This window comes from Anser cygnoides, chromosome 8, assembly GCF_040182565.1.
Source record: "Anser cygnoides isolate HZ-2024a breed goose chromosome 8, Taihu_goose_T2T_genome, whole genome shotgun sequence".
NCBI classification, from domain to species: Eukaryota; Metazoa; Chordata; class Aves; order Anseriformes; family Anatidae; genus Anser; species Anser cygnoides.
The window spans coordinates 24,679,057-24,701,508 of record NC_089880.1 but is presented as its reverse complement, the minus strand read 5'-3'; the positions used below and the strand labels follow the sequence as shown (position 1 = coordinate 24,701,508).

The following is a 22,452-nucleotide window of genomic DNA, read 5'->3' as shown; positions in this document are numbered from 1 at the left end:
CCGTGGCAACGCCGCCGCGCCGCACCGCGCATGCGCGCTCGCCCCGACCGTTTCTTAGCCCGTTTTTTAAATCCCCCCCTCCCTGCGCGCGCGCGCTGGCGGTTGGCTCCGCAGGGGGCGCGCCGCGATTGGGAGGGAGACGGCGCCGTCCCATTGGCTCGCTGAGGGCGGCGGGGGCGGGATTGCGACCGGTTCTGCCTCCCGATTGGCTGGCGGCGGGGCGGGGCGGGCGCGGGGCGAGCGGCGGGAGCGGCGGCGTCTCCCCTCAGGCAGCGCCCTCAGGGCCGCCGGCGGACCCCGGCCCCCAGGTACCTCGGGGAGCCCCGCGGGGACGGGCCTCTGCGCCCCGCTCCCCCGGGAAAACAGCGGGGGGCTGCGGGGAAGCGCCCCCGTGGGAGGGCGGGAGGGTGTGTGCTGAGGGGCTGCCCTGGAGTAGGGAAGGTCGCCCCCTGAGGAAGCCCTCGGCCGGGGCTTTTTTTCTGAATAATGCTTTTTTTTTTTTTCAGAAGCCTTCAAAGCTTAAACAGTTCGGGTGCTGACTTTAAACACTGAGCAAAGCAGTGTATTTGGAAGCTGATCTAGTGCTAAGTTTGCTAAAGTGTGCTACGGAAGTTTCTAACAGCTTACCCCTTTCCTTCCCTGCGCTATACCTACAGCAGATTTGTTTCCTGACCTTTATCTGCGAGCTCGTGTTTTGCCTACTTTCTGAGATTACACGAAGGAACTGTCTAACGGGAAACAAAAGTTCTGTGTTGACTTTGTAGTTCACATCCTTGATAACTTCCTAGGGCAAGGTTTGCACTCTGATTTGGGCTTGACAGAGAAAAAAAAAAAAAAGCTTACGTATCCGATTTGTTCTTTTTCTTAACGAGTTACTCATTTGCTCTGTCTGAAAAATACTGTTTGAAAATGGGGTTGAACTTGGTACTTTCCTTTTTGTCTTTGCCATCTTCTCAGCTTTGTCGCAGAAAGGATGGTCCCCTTCAGCTTCCCTCTGTCGAAGTACGCGCTTTGGGACCCGGTCCCCATGGGTGACACCATGGGTTCACATATTGCCTATTACAGGTATGAACAGGCCTTTTTAGGCGTCAGGTGGCTAACATAAGAATTATGTGATTCAAAGCTTCATCTTAGCTTCTGAGTCTAGCGTATAAAAGACACAAAGGAGAAAGAGACAATCAGTGTGTTTGTAATAAGCTTACAGGATTTTTCTTTGAAAAGATTTAAGTGTTTCTCTTTCTGTGGGGTAATTGCAGTCAGGTGGGTTGGAGGTACCTTCGCCTAAACTAACCTACAATTGCTTTCTGTTCGCTTCCTACATGGAAAGGTGTAGAAGTAACTGCATGCTTGTAGCTTTCTTTAACCTGCTTTTCCGTATCTCTAAATATCCAAAGGAAGGTATTTTTTGGCAAACCGAATGCAGATAGCATGCTTCAAGTAAAACTTGAAGCTAAGCGTTTTGCTTGCTTCAGAAATCAGGGTTCAAATACCAAAAGTTTTGATTCTTTTTTTTTTGGCTAAAATGAGTCTGGAGGCAAATCTGAAGCACTTGTGAATTTGTAGGGCAGGGTATTCCAAACCTGACTTTTAAATTTAACAGAGAGCAAAAATTGATCTTTATTACCTAGGATAATTTTCATACAGATATATCTACACTAAGATTTTCAATATTCATGCAAGTATATGAAGATCATTGTGACCGGAGAAGGACATAAAACATTTACTTTATATATGGCTTATCTTGATAAAAAGGTGGGCAGCCCTTACACACAGGTCAGAGCAGCCTCCACATCTCCTTTCCACATAGTGCTTCATGAGTTTAAATTAAAATCCCCAAGTTTTAGCAAATTTTAAAATTAATTACTTTAATTTTTATGAAGGCACTTAACTTAGCTAATCTTGATAAGAGGATGTGAGTCATCTTCACAGTATTCACATAAATCAGTAGCTTCTCTTTGAACTTTCTCCAAGTCAATATCAGATAAGCTATGATAAGTTAGAATAGTGTTGCTGTATTTACTAACCCAGATTCCAAACTTTTTACTGTTTTACCTTTTTTTAATAAATAGTGATTTTATGGTTACCTAATTCTTCTCCTTACATTGCTGTGTCTTCGAGCTCAGGCTGCTACTGCTTTTAGCATCCACGTCAAATACTGGGCTAAAAGGATAGGATGCCCTGTCAAAGTTAGTTAAACTATGTTGTTTATTTACTCTTTAAATTTATGAAACTTGAGTTCTGTGTTTTAGCCTTAATGTTTCTAACTTGTACACCTTATATTAAAATAATTAACTTGCATGCATCTTAGTCCTATAACAGTGTTGCTCTTCAGCTGAAAAGGCTCTTCTCTCTGCTTGTTATTTATTCTCCAGGGGAAAAAATTGTTTCCACTCTGACCTTAGCTTGCAGGATTAATCAAGCCAAAATATTTTTGTTAAGATAATCATATAAAGCATTCTGTGAATCTGCTCCAGTTAAAGTGTATTCTTGAACGTGAATTATTGGAGTGATGCACAGAACAAGAGATAAAATCCCATGAATATTTTATGTAATATTACTAACTTTTATCTTTTTGCTGTTTAGAGCTTTGGGCTGCTTCTGTATATTTCCTTTTTAAAGGAGGATAAAAGATCTGTAAGCTAGTGCAATAAAGCGCGTTAAAATAATTTGTGCCTTAAACTTGCTTGTTGTCTCTCTTTAGAAATCCAAAATTATTTCTGATGGAGAAAACCTTGCGACTTGCCTATCGCCATGCTAAGCAGAGTGAAAAGAAATTATTTGCCTGTTTTTTACTTGGGACTCTTGCAGTAGATGAAGGTAACTTTAAATATCAAGTAGACAGCCAATAGCAGTTGGTTGAATAAGCCTTTATCAAGGAGCCTGAGTTGTTGCTCTTGGACTCTAACTTTTTGTTTATTTTCAAGATGGGGAAGGCATAAAGCTAACAATAGACCGTTTTGACCCTGGCCGAGAAGTTGCTGGTGGATCGGGCAAAGTTCCAACTGCATCTCTTCCTGGAGACTTTTTGATTCGGTGCACAGTTAATGCCTGGGGACCTTCTTCAGACAGCATCATAGTCCATAGCGCTGAAGATATCAGCTTGGCTTTTAAGGTAGGCAGCTGCTGGCAGCTTTTGGATTCCTTAATAAACTGCCATCTAGGCAGGAGATTGGACTATGCACAGGGCTTAATTTCCAACCCCACCAATTTAAAATAAAACTGGAGAAGTATTGCCTGGAGGAAGACTACTTAGTTGGTGATGTGAAAAGAGCTACTTGAGTGTCATTGAAAAGCGCATTGAAAACTACTCAGAATCAGTGGTCTTCACAGAAGTTCAGGGATTATGCTCTCTTAATCTTCAACTAAAATCTTGCTGTCTCACCATAAGTTTTCAGCTGGTCTGACCATGAAAAAGAGCAAGATGACTGTGATAGCAACACACTTGCTTAAACAAGAAAGAACAGCTTTTTCTTTCTAATCTGTCACGAGTGAGTTGCGGTATTTGCATTAAAGTTCATTAAAAGCATTGCTAAGCAAGTGACTTGAAAGAAAATCTGTAAAGTCTGCGTAGGCTGGTAGGTACAGCTGAAATGTGTAAACTATTCTGTATTCTGTGGATAGATAATCCAGCAAATACACCTTCCATTTCTGTAATCATTTGCCTGTAGTTATTGCAGTGATACATACATTCAACTATGTATTTTATCATACAAATAGTACTTTACATCAGTTTTCTCACAGTGATACATCCATGTGTTAAAATACAAATTTCTTGAATGCAAGTAGGAAAGCTTCAATGGTCCAATTTGAGCCTTCTAGTTGCTGTTAATTTATTAATTTTTATACAATTTAAGTAACCCCAGGTTTCTGAATATGTTATAAAGCAATGCTAGCAAATGCATTTAAGATGTGTTTAATTTCAAATATATTTTACATTATTATTCATTACGTTCAATATAGCCATGAGCTTTGGAGGCATGGCTTATCTTTTTTTATATGGTGCCTACTGCAGCACTAGCTGTGGTGAATAATTTGACTTCTTACTGCAGTAAAAATGGAATCATTGAAGTAATATGAAGACAACTTTGTGTACCTTAATTTTTTTTTTCTTTCCCCTACTTGTAGGATCTGCAGCACAGCCTGTGCAGTAAAGATTCACTGGATCTGTCTAAACTGCTCACTATTAGAGCTCACATTGTTTTCACAGAAAACCTGGATAATCTAAATTTTAGTTTTCATTGGGCTTCTATTACTGCAGCAAATATCTTGGAATACACCCCTGTGAAGTCTGTCCCAATTATTCCCACAGCCCTAGCAAGAAATTTGAATGGTCCTATGAATATCGCACAAGTGCAAGGAACTTACAAATGCGGGTAAGTAAAGGATGATGCTCAGACTCCTTAAGTGGCCTGCCTGGTTGTTGTATGCCTTAAAACAGGGAGGTAGGAGACATCTTAGTGCTTTGCTTTTTAATAAAGTAACTGATGTGAAAAGAACATGATTTCTGGTACCTAGAAAAACAGTACATTAAAAACAAGCAGGGAATGGTATCGGGTAAAAACCTTAAGTTGTTCAAGTAGGAGTTCTTGCTTTTGACCTCAGTAGAAGCACCTTCCTGCTGAGGCAGGCTGAGGCATGTCTAGTCAACAAAACAGCTACAAACAGCATCTAGCTTGTGTAACGATGTCAGTGCTGGCCCTAGAACGCACATCAGATGAATGTGAACAAAAGCTCTTTGTGTTAACCATGCTTATAAAGATGGTGTTGGGGAATAGTCATTCTGGCTGGTAACTGCTTTAATAGGATGAATGAAGCACAGAACAGGAAAATAATCTGAAGCAACTGAATGCCATTTTATTTGGTGAGAGACCTTATGAATGCCTTTCTGAAAGTTACTCAGATTTAACATGACTTGCACTTCTAGATTCATTACCAGAATATTAAGCAAATGTGCTTGATAATTTTTTGATTGACACAGGGAATTAGTAAAAAGCAGTACGTATGGAGAATGGTTTATTTATTTATTTTTTTCTCAGACTTCCTTCTTGCAACACTTTCTAAACTTTCATCATTCTTTTCAGGATTTTTCTGAAAGACTGACTTGCAAAATATTAATACTACTAATGGTGATGATAATAAAACAAACAACAACAACAAAAAACACAACTTCTGCTTTGTTTCAGCTACCTTACTATGGACCAGACAAGAAAACTACTTCTGCTGCTTGAGTCTGATCCGAAGGCATACGCTCTGCCATTAGTTGGAGTGTAAGTGTTGATTAATAAACATAGATGTGTATATATCTATTAACACACATCTATTAATATATTAATACACATAATGGTTTGGGAGGTATTTGAGGGAATACATAGCGGAAACTTGCTAGTGTAGCAGTCTCTAATCGGATATTTCTTCTTACTTTTAGTTGGCTGAGTGGAGTTACTCATATCGGTAGTCCTCAAGTTTGGGCATGCTGCCTGCGATATTTATTCAGTTCTTCAATTCAAGAAAGGCAAGTCACTTGTCTGCAAAACATAGAAACTATGGGCTGCCTAAAAATGTATCCCCCAGAAATGTGTGGTAAATCGGTTCAAGGATATTTGGGGGAATTCTGCGATGTGTGTGTTGTGTAGGAGGTGGGTCTGTCTGCTTTAGTTGTTCTTCCTGGTTTTGACTTCTGCCTCAAATCTCTTGAAAGCTATAACTGAAGCGTTAGTGAGCTGGGCCAATATCCCAATGAAAGAAGGTGGTAAATATTTACTGTCATTAAGGTCACTGCATTTTTCAGTTTAAATAAGATCTGGCAAGCAGGAAACACTTACATAAGGAGTGGTGTGTTTAGTTGTTGGGTTTTTTTTTTTGAACTTTTCTTATGGGCGCTTTTTGGCATGTGGTTTCTCCCCGCTTGTATCTCACCGACACATTGAAGCACACAGATTTGCAGCTAGTTCTGTCTTGTAATGACTTCCTGCTAAGTAGTCTATTTTTGTAGTTTTTTGCATTCTGATTTTTTCCAGTGTCAAGTTAGTAAATAATCATCCCTCATTTTCTAAATCTTCTCACCTGTAATATTTGCCAAGTTCTTTATATGGAAGCTGGAAGGAGGGAGTTCAGGTCTTTATAGTTTTAAAATGCTCTTCTGGTAAATAAAATTTTAGAACAAGCAGTATATGTGTAAGAATTTCTTATGCTTTTATTCATAGTTGCTTTTAAATTACAAAATGAAAACACATTTGGTGAACAGATGTTTGTAATTACAGAATAGACTTCTTTTCCTTAAGCAATTTAAATACACACAAATGCAGATAAGACCCCAATTAGATTTGGTAGTCAAGTTAGATACTTGACTCTCATTAACTTTTACTGATTCTATCTTGGAAGTGGATTAGGTTGATTTGATGAACCATGCAAAGAGAATTAACCTCTGTAGGCTAACTGTTCAATCTGTACATCATATATTTTTAACTCTTAAGTTGAAAGAATCGTTTTAAAGTTGTATGTGAATGTGCTTTTTGAGCATCTTGTTCTTACTGCTTTCTCTGTCCCAGATAAAAGTGAAAAAAAAAATTGTTCTGAAAGCAGTAGTTCCTTTTCCTGGAAATGCACGTTGTTTTCTTTATCCTTAATCTTACTTCTGTGCTAATATTGACTGTTGTGTCTCACTGTTCCCTATCTATATAAAAACAAAAAAACACCTTCAGTATACCTTTTCTTCAAAAAATCTGTTTTTAATATTAATGAGCATTTTTGGAATTCTGAGGAATAATGCATGCTACATGTCTTTATAATCTCTTCTATTGAATTATGAAAAAAAATCACTATAATTTTTATGATGTTTTCTTCTATACTATTATTGAAGTCTTCTAGGAGTTTATTTAAAGTACTATGTGATCCTGAAGGGTTGAACTAGAAAGTAGAAAAATTATTCCCACTATTTCTGTACTTTGCTTTAATTCTTGCATATGGCATCAGTCATAAGTCCCTCTGTTCTGTCTGTGGCTCAGTATCACCCAAAATACAGTAAGTCACCACACTGGTTAATTGTTCAATTATTTGCCCAATATATTGAGAAACTAATGGTCGTCTTCCTGTTTTTTTTTTTTTTTTTTACATATGTACTTTTTTCTGTTTTAGGGTTTTCTCAGAATCTGGGAGGTTTCTTGTTGTGCTTTATTCATTGACACACAAAGACCCAGAGTTTTATGAGTGTGTTCCATGCCGCGGACAGACTGAATTAGGGTTTCAGCTCTTGACTTGCAGTGAAACCGTACACCTCTTTAAAGTAAGTGGCTTGGCTTCTTACTGCATCATGGTAGTTTAAAAAAATCAACTTTAGTGTAAGTACTTAAAGGAGGAGTCACTATAATGTGACCCAAATGAAACTGCAGTGTTTAAAAATGATGTAGCTGTTTAAAGTTAGATGTGTTTGTTTTTTTTTTTTCAGTGATTTATTGTAATTTGTGTCTCAGAGTGAAAGCACCACCCAAGTCAGGAACTGCACACTTTTCCAGTGGCATTTAAGAGTCTGTCTTTTAAAACATAGCATGCTGTGTTGGAATTTGCTAGTGTTCTTTCTTATTATGATTCTGATTGGCTATAGCATTTGTTAATCTGGTATACTGTGCTGGATGCTTCCACTGACTGCTATGGGTGATGCATATTTGTATTTCCTTTCTGGAGAGCAAAGCTAGGAATGCAAAATGGAGTTCAGTGGCTGCTAACCTGCAGAGCTCTTCCTGTGATGCAGTAACAAAGCAGAAGCAATTCCATCTTTTTGCAAAGTAACTGTTTGAAAGAATGTGATACAGAGCCTGGGGGATATTTAAAAGGTTTGCAGAAATCCTAGGAATCTCATTTCTTTAAATGTTTTCCTGGGTGCATGCAGAACCTGAAGCCGAGTTGTTCATTTGCTCAGTATGTGCTTCTGGGTTCTGTTAGAGAAGCAGTTAATGTAACGTGTCCTGTGCTGTTCTACTGTGTGCTTTCTCCAGAAAAAGCTTTCTGCAGATGGCAAAGCTTTAGCAACACAGCCTTGCTTCTGTTGTCTCCAGGATTTTCCTAGCTGTATGTGAATAAGCATAGAGCAGTTACTGTTTCTTATGATGGTGAAGACTTGTGGAAGAGCATCTAAGCAGTTACAGCAAGGAAGCATCTGCTCATGGCTATAATTAGGCTAACTACTTTACAGAGTAGCAGGGGGAACAGTGTTAAACAGGAAGGGAAGCTGCCTGCCTCCTTGTAGTGGTAAAAGAATTGAGAAATGAAAGTAAAGGCCGAGCAACAAATAATCAGATATAAACTTCCTTAAAACTATGTCTTTGGGAATAATCAAAAGTTGGAATTTGCACGCTTCACAAATACATAAAATTCCATTTCAGAGTGTTGAACCTTCGGACAAGATCCCTATCCAGTTTGAGTTGAGTGCAGAAAACCAAAATGCAGAAACTGAGTTCTTCAGCAGAATCTGCAAGAAACTTCCTATTAGAAGGTAAATCTTTCAGATGTCAGCTATGCACAAAACTGAGATACTTTTCAGATGAGATTTTTTGATCTCTGCTGTGCAGGATGGCAGGCGAGCTCTGACTACAGTGATGATCTTGCATTAAAATCTGAATAGGCTTGTGTTTATTCCTAGAGTTCATGTTCAAGTAAGATGGTTAAGCTGACCCTATAGCCAGAGAAAAATACTAATAGTGCTACTCTTCTTACTAGTGGTTGTAATTAATACAGTGGATATTTCTACAAATGTTTCTTTACTGATGGAGCTTAGTATTTTCACTGTATTAAGTTTTCTGTGTCCTTTGATCCAAATCTCTAGCTGAAATCTACTTAAGTTGGTAAAAATTTGGTTTTGCTTCTGACTTTTCAGAGCTGAAACCTAGATATGTTGAAACTTAGATTTTTGGGAACCTGACGTATCCATCAAATTTTTGGTTATCTGTGGCTGATTGAAGACAGCCTTCAATCTCCTTTAAACAATCTTTGCTTTAGCACTTTCTATCTTTCTAACATAAATCAGTGCTTCACTGTTAGAATGTCACTTAAATACTGTGGAGAGATGTGGAGAGAGAGGATTAGTACCTTTTTTTATTGCCCAAAAGCAGCAGATGTATTTTCATTGCTTGGTCCCAGAGCTGTTTTCTGTTTTCCATATGAACTCCCTGGCTAACCAGGGAGGCGTAACTATTTCTAGGAAAAAATGTTGCTGATATTTCACTGTAGACTGCACAATGACAAATATGAAGATTCATATTAGTGCTGCCATATCAGACAAGCAAAGGTTTTCTGTTTGACTAATGGTGTTTGTTAGTCCTCCCCACAGTTGTTCACCCAGTAAGCTGTCAGCAAGTGATCATGACTCCGGTGTAGAAGATGAGGATTTATCCCCGAGACCCATTCCAAGTCCACACCCAGTGAGTCAACAGGTAACTAAGTAAACAATTGCTCTAGGCTTCTCAGATTTTAGATGTGATACTTCAAGCACTGAAGCTAGTTGTAAGGGGGTCAGAGAATGTAAAGCTTCTGCCTCAGATTGCTAGCAGGGGGAAAACAGAACTGAAGAAGTGGACTGAGATTCTTAGCTCTGTCTGTAGTCAACCTGCCTTTGTGCCAGGGCTAGAGATGCCAATTCCTGCATATGCTAGCATTTGGGAACGAAGATAGTAGGTTCTACTCAAGGAGTCTCTCTAATATTATATGGAATAGCCATGGTGTCTGAGGTAAAGAAGGGTGCTGCAAACTTCCTTTCTTGTATATTTCTGGGTAAAAAACAAACAAAAAAAATTAACTCGAGTGTGTACAAATATAATGAAATACCTGCAACAGAACATGTCTGGTAATCCACAACTGTCATGTCCTTCTTGACCTCCTAGTGGGGGCTGTTATGTACCGAGTCTAACAATAATAAGAGGGAATATGTAGCCTATCTCTGGAAGGGGAAGGATTTATACTGCAGATTGATACAGAGCTTTTGTTTCATAGACACGGCTGTTATGCCATATGAAAGCAATACTGTTGTATGAAAATGATCCTGGATATCTTTCTTTTTTCTATATCTGGATTCTCTAATCTTTAAAAAGGTATTTCATATATAGTTGATTTGGAGCTAGTAACAGTCAAATACTGGTTCTAAATGGAAACACCATCTTGGAGAAACACTAGGAAAATTCTGCATGCGAAGAGCAGGATGCTCACTTTAAAATGCTGTCTTAAACTTGCCTGTGTAATTGTCCTCAGGTTACCAGGATCTTTCCTTCAGTTCCTGAACTGTCCCTTGTTTTGGATGGGAGCTTCATGGAATCAGGACAGTTGCCTGAGCCTGTGGGGACTTCAAGTGCGAAAAGTCTACCTCGAGCGCTACATCAGCCTATTAAAAAGAAATGGTGCTTGGGATCTATGTATTACCCCACCCAGTACTCTGATGACAAACAAAACTTGCCTGATAATATAGGAGATCCCTCTTCGAGGCAATTACCAAACCATTTAAATCAGAAAATTCCACCTTCAAGGCCTTCCAGGGGAAAGCAAGCTCAGCTACAGCAGCAGTTGCACTGTAAGAATGCCTGTCCTCAATCAAGAAAAAGTTCTGGATCTTCTCCTTCAACCCCTTGTAGTGGGCCTTCCCCAGATGCATCTGAGCACCAACCCAGAAGGCCACCACAAAGGCTTGCGTTAAATGCCGATGGAGTTGCACAACAGGGAGAGCCTCCAGTTCGAAGAACCTCGGTGTCCAATTCCAGGCAACTTCCTGCTGTTACACAGCCAGTCCTCTACAATTCTGCTTTTCCGCCGCAGAGCTGCAGAAGACCACCAGAACTGCAGATGCCAGTTCAAGTTCCACCTTGCTGTCCGACCAGCGCGTGCAACTGTCAGTTTCCTGCTTCCATCCAGTATAATCCAATGAACTCATGGCAAGGAATTGGTAAAATGAGCCCCAAGCATGGAGCAGAAGTCCCGTCGGAGATGGCTCAGCAAAATCCATGTACAGTGCTCCATCAAAATATCATTTGTCCGAATATTTGCTGCAATCCAGGATATACCACAAGTAACCCCATAAGCGTGGGATATCATGGGAAAATGGGCAACTGTTCTCTTGAAAATAGCTTGTCACATGGGATAAGACCGCCTTCAAGTGCAAGCCCCTCTAGTCCACAGTTTTGTGGAGCCCACTCACCATGCCTACACCTGCCTGCTTCTAAAGCAGGATCAGATAATGGGATGATGGGATTATCTCCAGATGCTTACCGGGTTCTTACAGAACAAGACAGACAACTCAAATTACTTCAAGCTCAGGTTTGTTGAAATGGCTGCCTTCTCCTCTGCCCTTTTAGTGGTTATGCTTTGATAGTTCCCCTGCCAGAGGAATTAAACTAAATGTCCTCGTGAGGACGAGAAAGCTTGTCATACCGTGTCCAGTTTGGGGGTGGAATTAGCTCTGCTAATTGATGTCACTTAAAACAATGGAAAATTTTGACTTTGCTAATTAAGCTTTGTATTTATTTTTATCATAATTCCAAAATACGAAGGTTTGTTTTCCTTTCAGCAGACTTCTGTAATGCAAATGGATATGACTTCTATATAAATACTTTTATTTATATATATATATATGCTTTTCTATATTAAAAGTTTGTGTATATATGCGTGTGTGTATCCAGGCTAGAGACAGACTGTAGACTTTGGCATGAATGTAAGCATACAGGTAAAACAGAGAACATTGTCATATGTTACTTTACCCACCTTTCAAGCCTACAGCTTCCTGAGTTGTTGAGGCCCTTGATTAGAAAACTTTAATAGTCTGTTTGCAGCAAACTGGCAGGATTCATCAGGTGTTTGTTGCTGGGCTGGAAAATTGGGTTTTACTGAACTCACTAAATTTTGTTGTGATACCAAGTCAAGTTCCTTGAAAGTACCTACCTCGAGTTACACTTCTGCAGGGTGTGATTTAGGACTGAAGAGCCAATATTTGAATTCTGCTGGTGATGAATGATGGGAATAGTACAATTCTAGGCAATACACATTTTTCCTGCTTAAACTAGAAAATTGAAACTGAAATCTGCTATGGGTATAGTTCCTGCTTGTAAAATCAAGCTCTCAAAGCATGGATTGTGCATGAGGGAGGGAAACCACTCCATATGGTATAAATGCCTTGGAGCTGTGAATTAATCAACAGGGTGGATAGAAATACTAGAGTAAAGATTGCCTGGGCAACCCTAATTTTATCATTTAAGTGCTCATATTTGTGATTTAATACAAAGCTGGTTTAACACAGTATAGGGACAGTTGGCATATTAAAAGCTTGGCTGGTAAGTGAGTAATAGGCTTTATATATGAATGAAGGGGACTGAAAATACTTCCAACAAGTGTGCTGTAAATAAGCTTTCCTCAAGTTTTCTTGGTGTAGGTCTGCCAGCATGCATAAAACCTCTTATTTGCTAGTGCTGCCAGTGTCAAAAATGATGTTTTGATTTATGCTGCACGCACGGCTGAGGACTGGGATGTTAATCAGACTTCTGTGGCAAGGCAGCCTGGATTTGAATCCAGACCTTAGAGGATCCAGGTTTAATAATTCATTTCTGCCACTTTATTATATTTTCCTGTACAAATGATACCATTCTGATAACTGTTACAGATCCAACGCTTATTGGAAGCACAGGCTCGTCAGGCTTGTTCCTCCGAAACAGCCGCGTCTAGCAATGCTCAGCAGCCTGAGAAGCAAGGGGAACTTGTTACTATGGAAACTCAGCCCTCACCAGGTTTGCCCATGAGAAAAAGTGTGAGCATTGCTGTGAGCACAGGTAACACTTTATTCCTTAAGAACAGACTGGCATTGCTTTTTCTGGATGTTTCTGTGATTTTTCTCTGTACAAAGAAGGGAATGTATTGCGGAAATGTTGAACGTTGGCAAACGTACACCTAGATACCAAAACCAGCCGAGTTTGTTTTGTTTTGTTTGTGTTTGTGAGTTTAGGCTGGAGTTACTTTAGTCTTTGGGCTGCAAAGACAGTGATTTCCATCACTGGAGGAGTTATTTTTCCAACAGCTTTAGCAAGGTCTTGTATTTTTAATTATGACTTGTTGTAAGAAAATATCCGCGTCTTTTTTTTTAATATTAATATACTATTCTGAAAAGTAGTAACTATTATCCTATCTGCTGTTCTATTAAATATAGTATTGATACCATGCTTTCTGTAACTCATGCAGGTCTACGCGTGGAGGGGAGACTGCATTCTTTTTAATTTTAGCAAATTACGCAGGTGTAACTGTAAGGTTACATATTAATGTATTGGTTCCAGTTTAATCCATAGAAAAAAAATTTGGTTATTGTGGTAATTTGGTAAATTTTCAAACAGGTTCAAGGGCAGTACATTAAAACACTTTAATACAACCATTTATTTTCTTCAAGTACGCTTTAGGAGCATACTTTGTAATGTAGCACTTGAACAATGCTTTGGCAACTCCTAGCTGTTCTAAACCTTAAATCACTTTTAAAATGGTGAAAAAAAATTCAATGTGAGCAAATGATTCCTCTAGCTTTACAAAACCAAACGGTTTCAAAAGATTGTAATGACTTTCCTAAATGGGTAAAAATCTTATTCTTCTCTTCTAGGTGCTAGCTTATTTTGGGATGCACCCTCAGAAAAACAGGATGACTCCATACCACAAGGAAAGAAAGAGGATGCAGAGATTTCTAAGGAAGACATAAACATTTCAATTAATGCTGAGCAAGATGCAAGTAACACAAGTATTGCTTCTTCTTTAAAGGTGGTTGACATGCCCAGCTTTGTAGACAGTATTCATCTTGTGGAAGAAGGAGCTAATCAGAATACTCTCCAGTAAGTAACCAGAAATATCTCATGTTCACATAAGCTGAACTACCTTGCAGAAGTTACTACTTTTTATATTTTTTCATAATTCTTTTGTGAGAATTATGAAAATGATCACCTGACTTCAGTTGTGTTCTTTACCTTCTTTGTTTTTTTAATTATGCTTTGAATTGTACAGCTTGCCGAAACAGTTGTCTGTAGAGTTTGCATTTATCAGTCATACACATTTAGCTGGCTTACCTATCAGCAAGAGCTGATGGCAAAAGCCTTTAGCTTGGAAAAGCACGTACGGTGCTGGCAGCGTTCCCTTTCTTACCTTAACTCCTGAGCAGAAAGGGGACACTGCTGTAGTTATTTGCTTTCCTACAGTGACTTTTCAGCATTCAGAACCATTTCAGTTCTGAGGGGCTTATATGACTGATTACGATATGTCCTCTGAATTTCTCTACATTTTGCAGCTAATTACATTGCGCATGCAAGTGCCACGTTCATTGATATTAACTACATTATTGTTAAGGTCAGATTCTTCAAGTAGCAATAACTAATCTCAGTCTAATTTGGAAAGAGATTTTAGAAATATTTTTGGTTATCTGTATGGATGTTACTTTTACACAGGGAACAGCTCAACAATTTGACACTTAATAATCTAACGTTCCCTGAGTATAAAAAGTCAAAGGAGGGGGAATATCCTTCCAGTTAAATTAGGTTTCTAAAATAATCCTATTGGGAAAGATGGATGATAATTAGGCCAAAATTTAAATATTCGTAGTCCTTGAATACAATATTATCTACAAATATGTAACACTACCAGTAATGTTACTGATTCGAATTGCTCTTTTGAATATCATATTTTAAAGAAATGCCATCTGAAGTTTCTCTTCAACTTGGATACATAAACCTGGGAAATTGTTGTGTAAGTGTCTTATAGTAAGAACACAGAGTGTCACTCAGATTTCTCTGAAGAGGAGGGGGACATTTTGGGGACTGACAAATAATTGTTAGTATAAGAGTAACTGATAACCTACATTGACTATCTAGTATGTCACGTGATTTAAATCTTATCGCTTTCAGCACAGGCAATGGATCGTTCGGGTTCTGAAATTCCATTATCTTACACCCGTCTCTTGAGGAGGGACGGGTAGGGGAAGGAGGGTCACTTAACGATCTCTTTGGGATGATAGTACTGTTGAAGTGTCTGGTCTCAAACGGTTTGTGCAACGTACACACAGATAGCAGAGGATGCAGAGCATCGTTTAACTCATTTTAGAATATTTACCCTTTTTATCTGAAAACTTCAGGGCAGATTATGATTTCTTTCACATTTGTTATAGAGAAACATTTCAACTAGGGGGTTGTTTTCAGTTTGTGATATTTGGTCTGCATTCTGTATGTGTGTACTTGTAACCGTCTTTGAGAAATTCTTCCAGTGTGGTCTTCAAATTTCAACAGGACTTCTTTCTAAAACCAAGGTGAGTAAATGGTAACAAAAGATACCTTCTGAATAAGTCATATTTCAGAACATATGGAAAATATGACTCATAACGGCCTTAAGTGTCCACAAAGATATTGAAAATGTAAGACTAACTCCAAAATTTTAGTGACTTATTTTATCTGCTTTAAGGTCAAGTCAGTGTCATTGAGTTTTACCAAATCCAGAGAAGCCAATGCTGTTTGCAAAATCATCATTTGAAAAGCTATTGAGGCTGTTGTAGTCTTACCCTGCAGGCTGTGTTTCTTCGGTCCTCAAAAGGCTTCTGCTCCTTTCTGCAGTCATTTTATTTCAAAGTCTCAGGCAGAAGACAACCAAGAAATGTTAGACTCGCTCTCCAGTGGTCTGTTTTCTCCTTTTCTGGTATTCATGGATAGGCACCAGTAGCGATGACTTTTGTTTTCCATTTCAAATAAATATATCTACTTATGTCAATGGTCTCTTTCAGAAATGAAAATGTTTCCCAAGCACTTGTTCACAATTCATCCTTACAAGAAAGCGCTAGCATGTGCTTACAGGAAGAGCCAACAGAGGGAGCCAGCAACCATGTGGTGGTAACAAGTGAGCAAAACCTAGAGCCACCCACCTCCTTGTTGCCCCTGCATCCATCAGAGGATCAGAAGCTCTACCAGGACTTGCTGGTAATTCATTTAAATTTCATATTCAGATCTGAATGCAACAGTTGCAACAACACACTGCTGAAGTCATGACGTGGTATTGGCATGACTGAAAACCACATGCAATTTTCAAGTTCAAATGATATGCTCTACAGAAAAGTTCCAAGTTTGCAGGTCTTCCTTTTAAGACCTAAATGGCTATTCCTCATTCTTCTGTGCATACATGGAGTACTGTCTACTGCCTAATATATAATTCTGTAGTTATAAGATGGTATCAGTTAACTTTCCCCAATTAGCACCCTTTAAAATAGCATAGCACTTTACCTTCAAGTCTCTTAAAGGATGGAGGCTTTAATCTTGAAGCAGAATGTCGTGTTTAAATTCAGTACAGACTCTCACAGAAAGCTTGAAATGTAAGGTAGCACAGTGTTCCTGTACACCGATGTGACTTTACGTGATTGCATCTGAACTGAATCTGAGTTTGGCTTGTCTGTCAGAACAAGCTGTTAACCCATCTAGTTGTATGGTAAGTTACAAAAGAACAAAACAATTTTCTTTCACGACAGCTCCAGCATGTCATGATAATTTTGGCAATGTGGTCCCTTCCCTGCTCCCTTTTTTCTCTAGGGCCAAGTCAACCATCTCTTAAAGTCCTCAGAAGAGCAAGGTCACTTGCCAGTAAAAACAGGATTTGTTAGCGATGGTCCTAAGTATCAGAGTGTTGATGATGCAACAGAACAGGACTCCGAGGCTGACATGGGAGCGGTGGATAAAGAGAGCGTGATTAGTGCTACGCTCAAGCAACTGAGGAGTCTTGGAGTGACAATTGAATCGCCCAGCAAAATGAAGAAAAACACACACAAAGTGGAGAATGCCAGGTAAAATACCAGTTATTTTGAGTAGTAGCTTCTAGATCCAACCACAAATGAAGATTGGCTTAGTGAGTGAAGAAGGGACTGTGTTCACTGCCAGTGGGGATTTGTTTGCAAGCTTGATCTGCATTTCCTGCACAAAGATGAAACACTAACCCATGCTATGGGTATTTCAGATAGCTTTAAGAGGTCTGTTAGCAAATTCAGTTTAGCTACGTGTAACTCAAGTAGCTCTAGTGCATGCAGTATGTGCATGCAGTAGCACACAATAGAGTATTACAGAGAGGCATTGGTTAAACTTGGGAGGCGGAATGGTTAGCAGCTATAGTTATTTTTTTGTCACTACTTCTTAACCCTTGTCTTGAATTTCACCATTATAAGTTATGATAGCAATTTCACTTCCTTATATAATCAAAACTGGTTCTGTCCTAATCACTTCTGTAAGCACTTTGAATTGAAACAGAGGGAGGCTGCAGTGGCTGGCCAGGGAAGCAGCCTTCGTGGAAACAGAAGGAGGAACAAAATGGAACAGAACAGAATAGTTTCAGTTACAACAGACCTTCCAAGATTGAATCCAACTGTCAGGTTACGTCAGGGCTGACCCAAAGTTAAAACGTCATTAAGAACATTATTTCTGAAGAAGTGGGTTTGAGGCATGGATCTTGTTCATGTAGCTGGGATAGGGCTGACTGCCTGATACGCCTTCAGTTTCATCCTTATTGTCTTCTTGATACTAGTATACAAGTGTTAGGTAAACCAAAACTGTCTCCTAATTAATCTTCTCTTCAGCTGTGTATCAAAAGCTATTTCCAGTCATAGAGTTTCTGAGTGCTTTTCTCTCATTATCACTTGAATTTCATCAGATGCTTCGCCAGAATTTCTGTGCTACCTTCTTGGCTGCAGAGTCTGTTGGTGTCCTTTTAATGTCAACAATATGCTGATAAGTGAACCTGTAAGACAAAATGAGAATTCTTGAATTTTTTTCTTCAAAGTTGGGTCAGGGAGTGGGGTTCTTCTTTCTGCCATGTTGATGGCTGATAAGTAATTCTGAGGAAAGGTCTCCAGCTCAGCAGAGAGAGAAACAACAGTGAAGCTCCATAGCCTGATTTGTGGTGGTGCATTTGGGTCAAGAATTTACTCTCCCTAAGCAAACTTCATAATTAGTGCTCAGTGAAATAGCAAGATTCTTTATGTGAGAAAAGTGGATATATTAACTTCCTCTATGAAGCATGTACTAAATGGAGTAGTTTATAACCACTACCAGTGTGCTAGAGCCTGTCCTGTCTTTAAACTAAACACTTAATGTGTATAAAGAATTATTGAAGCAAGTGGATGAATGAACGTGTCTCTTACTGAAGGATGTCTTCAAAAGCTAGAACCTTGTCGTGCTTTGGAAAAGACAAGATGTCCTTGGTGTCTCTGGTACTGGGCTTATCTTATATTGAGATAAAAATTTGGGGTTGGATGGGAACATGTAGTCTTAGGGTCAGAGGCTTGTAATTTCTCATTCACTGGTGAAAGTTGACAATAGCTCAAATCTGCTTTAAAAAACAAAATCAGCTCTGAAATCAGCTAGAGGTTGGTTCTTCCTGGTAGCAGGGTTGTGGTCGGTATTGAATCAGAAGGGAATATCATCAGTTCTCCGAGACAGTGGCTGAACGCTGTCAGCGTGACTGGATGGAGAGCTGCTCTGCAGGACGTGCAGAATGTCTGGCCTCAGCACTGAGCAGTCTGCTCAAGCTGTGTTGCCCAGGAGGAAGGAGAAATCAACGCAGGGAGCAAAATGAAATTATCAGGTTATACTGTGAAATGCATACTTCTTTCCCTGTAAAGCTAAACTAACTTTTTGCTGCTTTATTTCAGCATCCTAGCATGCATAAATCCTGAAGCGGTGATTCCTGGACTAAATTACATGTCATTTGCCAACGTCAGCATGTATGGCTTAACTCCTAACGTGGTCGATCTGAGCATGGAAGCAAACGCTATAGCACTCAAGTATCTCAGTGAAAATCAGTTGTCTAGACTTTCTCTCAGTCGCTCAGGCCCAAATCCTCCTGCTGATTTCTCTTTCCAAGACGGCTCGCATTCAAATATGGACAAGAGCATGGTGGGCCTTAGCCTAATTTCACCAAACAACATGTCCTTTGCGACCAAGAAGTACATGAAACGATACGGACTGATACAGGGCAATGACAGTAGTGAAGATGAAGAGGAATTGCACGTTCAAGGTGGCAGCTGTGGCGCTGACAAAAGTGAAAACGTGCTGCACAACAACTGTACCCCTGTGTTGGATGGCTTCAACCACTGGACTGAATTATCCAAAAGAATAGATGAAGGACTCCCTGCTCATCTGAGAAGTCGCAGCAGAGAGTTAACTGCTAATGCTCCTCTGCCAGAATTAAACAGTCCTATGTTAAGAAACATTACAAACGATTTTTTTCCTCCCAGAGCAGAACAAGCAAATGAAAACTCAGTTGAGATTTTGAAGGATTTAAAATCAAACCACAAATTGTTACCTGGGAAGGTTGAATTCACTGAACGACCTGGCAGGAAATATGAAGGAGATATTAAAGTTTTCCCTGGAAATCTGCATACTTCAGCCCTTGGAACATTAAACCAGTCACACAGCATGAACTCTGTTGGCACCATTCTTGATGTAAAACAACTCAGGCAACTGCCAAAGTTGTTCTGAACATCTCCAGAGATAACTGGCAGATGCTGTTTCAAATCTTAAGTGGGAACCCTCTGTAAAAGACTACAGGAAACCAAGGATTAAGCTATCTTTTATGAGGTCGCTTTGTTGTAGCAACATTAAAATGTGCAGAACTGAGCTTTTGGTCCAGTTTGAGAGCCACCTCTAGATGCCTGGTCGAGTCAGTGCTGGTCAGCGTTGAAGTATGTTTGCACTCGTGTTTACAGTTAAGCATAATTTTAAAGTATCCAGGAGGTGAATTGACTTGAAGCCTTAATGAAGCTTTAATAATGATGCTTATCTAAATGCTCTATTGTCGAATTTTTTAAATACTGACTTTTACCTGTTTGTGCTGACTGTGAGCCATCGCTATGGTATGGCGGAGCAGGGGCAGCAGAGCTAAAGCACTAACTTCTAGAAGTCTGCTGAAACGTTCGGATTACTGTGTGGGGGTTGCGCTGGGTGGGAAGGGAAATATAACCATGGTTTTACTTTGCATAAAGTTCTTTTGAATTCAGGCAGGGAGGCACATGTAACAGACTCTGTATCATGAAATCTTATAAGGAAATTGGGGAGAAACTAGCACTTTCATAACTTTTGTGATTTTTTTTTTCTGAATGAATGTTTTCTATTTATTTAATAACTACGTATTGTTCATAAAGGTCAAAGATTTCATTAAAAAAATAAAAAATCTCCCGTTGTTTGGTGTAGCCTTCATTTAAGACGTTTGCTAATTCTTAGTCACTGTTCAGAATGACTAACAAAGTATGAGGATGTCACCTGGTAATAACTCTTCAGGAATCCCAATATTAGATGGGAGGGTAAGCAAATAAATAAATTGTTCCTCATTAACACACAGATTAGTCTGAAAGCTTTACAGTGTATTATTGGGATTGCTATTATGGGACGATGGAAATTGAGGAGTTCAGCTATTGGTTTTCTGTTCAGACTTGGACTTTTGTACAAATTTTTAGGTGTAGTAGATGCTTCTGGGCTTGTGGTGTCGGTTGTGTTCCTACTGGTGCAGGAAGCCCCAGGTGCCCAGCGCTGGCTTTGACAGCTCCGCTTCCTCTGGCAAGTCCTAAGGACGTGGCTCCACCAGCGTCACTGCAGCGAAACGCGGCTCCCTTCTGACCTCCTGGTCTTGGAAATGAGGCCCTGGCGGTGGAAGTTGCAATTTATTCCAGTTCCCACCATCCGTAACGGGGAGGACGGAGCCGAATGACATAGTGCCATCTGTTTTCTCCCTGGCTGCGGTGCATCAACACACTTCGGGCTTAATGGGAGTCTGAACAAACTTTGTTTTAATGATGGCATTGTCTCAACACAAGTTCAGCCCACGGTGCTGACCTCGTCTTTCCTGCTCAAAGGGTGTTAAAGCAGAAATTAAAGCAACCCCTGCCAAAGTCCCAGGCTTTTCCCTTTCAGAGCTGAAGGACTGGGGTGGCTCTGTTAGCTTACGGTATGTTTGATTATAGACTAACTGCTAATTAATTTATTACAGTAAGAGTTCCAGCATCTACCACCTCATGGGCCTTTGTGGGCTAAGAATCAGGCTTGAATAAAGCTACTATTTTTTTTTTGGAGCAAAGCTGAGCTGCCTGGACCTAAAGAGGAAGGCGGCAGCTTCATGCTGTGTCAGAGTTTCTCTCCTCGCAGCAGCCTCTTCCATCACCAAGAATATTTGCTTCCTTTCAGGAAAGCTGCTACTACTTTTCCGTGCCGGGAAGAAGAGAGGCTTTCCCACTCCGAAGTGCTAGCGGGTCGGGCACGAGCTTACAATCTGGCAGCCTGGTTTCTGCTGAAGTAGCCAAAAAATAGTTAATGTTTTTGGACATTCCACTGGGATGAATGAGGCAATTCATACCTCTGAGCTATTGTTGTAGGGTTTTGTTCTTTGTTTCCTATTGTAAAATGTCTGGAAACACAGGAAGATGACAGTTGTATTGGTTAATATTTTGAAGACTTTCTTCAAATGCTTGCGGGCTAGGAGCAATTTGAAAACAAAAGCCTAACTGCTTGCACGCAGCTCGGGACGAGGGTGTGGTATTAGATGAAGTTACGCAAATCATGCGTGATCCTGGACAGCGAGCCGAGCTATTGAAACGTTCAGTTACTGACCGAAAAAAAGAAACCACCTTTCCCTAAAACCGCTTTTCCTTTCGTGGTGTAGGGCTGGGAGATTTGGGGATGCCTGATGCCTTCTTCCCAAAGCACCCGCTGCGGCTCCGGGGGTAAACGCCTGGAGAGTCGGGTCTGGGTTTGCTCTGAGCCTGGGGAGGTGCAGCGGGGAGGGGGCAGCCCCTCAGAGCTGCCTCGCTGGCCTTTCCCCTGTTGTTTCCAGCTCCCCTTCATCACAACGAAAGCAAAACCTCTCCAGCTCTTGCTCCGCGGCTCCCGGCCCTGCTCGGAGCTCGGCAGGTGCCGGGGGGCTCGGGGAAGGGGGGGGGGGGGGACCGGGGGGGGGCTCCGCTCGCAGCCGGGCCGGGGGAGGGGATGGCCCCCCGGGTCTGGGGGCCCAGAAGATGCTCGGCTTCCTAATCTGCGCGGCCCAGCCCCGGCTGTTCTATCTTTAACACTTCCTGTTGGTTAGAGGAGCCGGCTTGCAAATGCTCGTGTTTCCTGGCTGGAGGCACGGCGGGCTCCCCGGCTGTCGTGACCGACCCTGCCCGGCCGCCTCACGCACCGTGCCGGCAGCGTGGCGGCTCCCCGTATCGTGACGGCTCCCCCGTATATCGTGACAGCTCCCCCCCACACACACACACACATATCGTGACGGCTGCCCCCGGGGGCCGCTACCCGAGCTCTTCCCGGGGGGGGGCTGGGGGGGGAGCCGGGGCGAAACCTCTCCCACGGCCGCATCCAGAGCGGGAGGCTGAGGGGAAGGAGTGAAAGGAAGAAAAACAGCCCCGCGATTTCCCGCACCCCCCCGGCCGGGGCCGTGCAGGTGGCGGGCACA

General features: G+C 40.9%; 1 protein-coding gene across 3 annotated transcripts; it reads left to right on the top strand.

Moving 5' to 3' along the window:
- Positions 1-105: 105 nt before the first annotated feature.
- Positions 106-20,186, top strand: STIL (STIL centriolar assembly protein). Of its 3 annotated transcripts, none has more exons than XM_048059071.2 (16): positions 106-308; positions 958-1,065; positions 2,702-2,817; positions 2,925-3,112; positions 4,126-4,373; positions 5,184-5,267; positions 5,426-5,512; positions 7,135-7,282; positions 8,379-8,488; positions 9,323-9,425; positions 10,237-11,292; positions 12,629-12,794; positions 13,607-13,832; positions 15,761-15,953; positions 16,557-16,807; positions 18,665-20,186. In XM_048059071.2, the coding sequence occupies exons 2-16, from the start codon at positions 974-976 to the stop codon at positions 19,491-19,493; spliced, it is 3,897 nt and encodes a 1,298-aa protein (XP_047915028.1). In that variant the 5' UTR covers positions 106-308; positions 958-973; the 3' UTR covers positions 19,494-20,186. The 3 variants fall into 3 exon arrangements, with proteins under 3 accessions (XP_047915028.1, XP_047915027.1, XP_013031855.2); XM_048059070.2 differs by having other exon boundaries at positions 9,311-9,425; XM_013176401.3 differs by lacking the exon at positions 106-308 and adding an exon at positions 429-794 and having other exon boundaries at positions 9,311-9,425.
- Positions 20,187-22,452: the final 2,266 nt, after the last annotated feature.

What these genes read in the sequence shown, in the direction of transcription:
- STIL (XM_048059070.2), top strand. Translation starts at nt 974, where the DNA reads ATGGTCCCCTTCAGCTTCCCTCTGTCGAAGTACGCGCTTTGGGACCCG. An exon ending in ATATCAGCTTGGCTTTTAAG is followed by an intron (nt 3,113 to 4,125) that starts GTAGGCAGCTGC and finishes CCCTACTTGTAG; the next exon opens with GATCTGCAGCACAGCCTGTG. An exon ending in AAGAAACTTCCTATTAGAAG is followed by an intron (nt 8,489 to 9,310) that starts GTAAATCTTTCA and finishes GGTGTTTGTTAG; the next exon opens with TCCTCCCCACAGTTGTTCAC.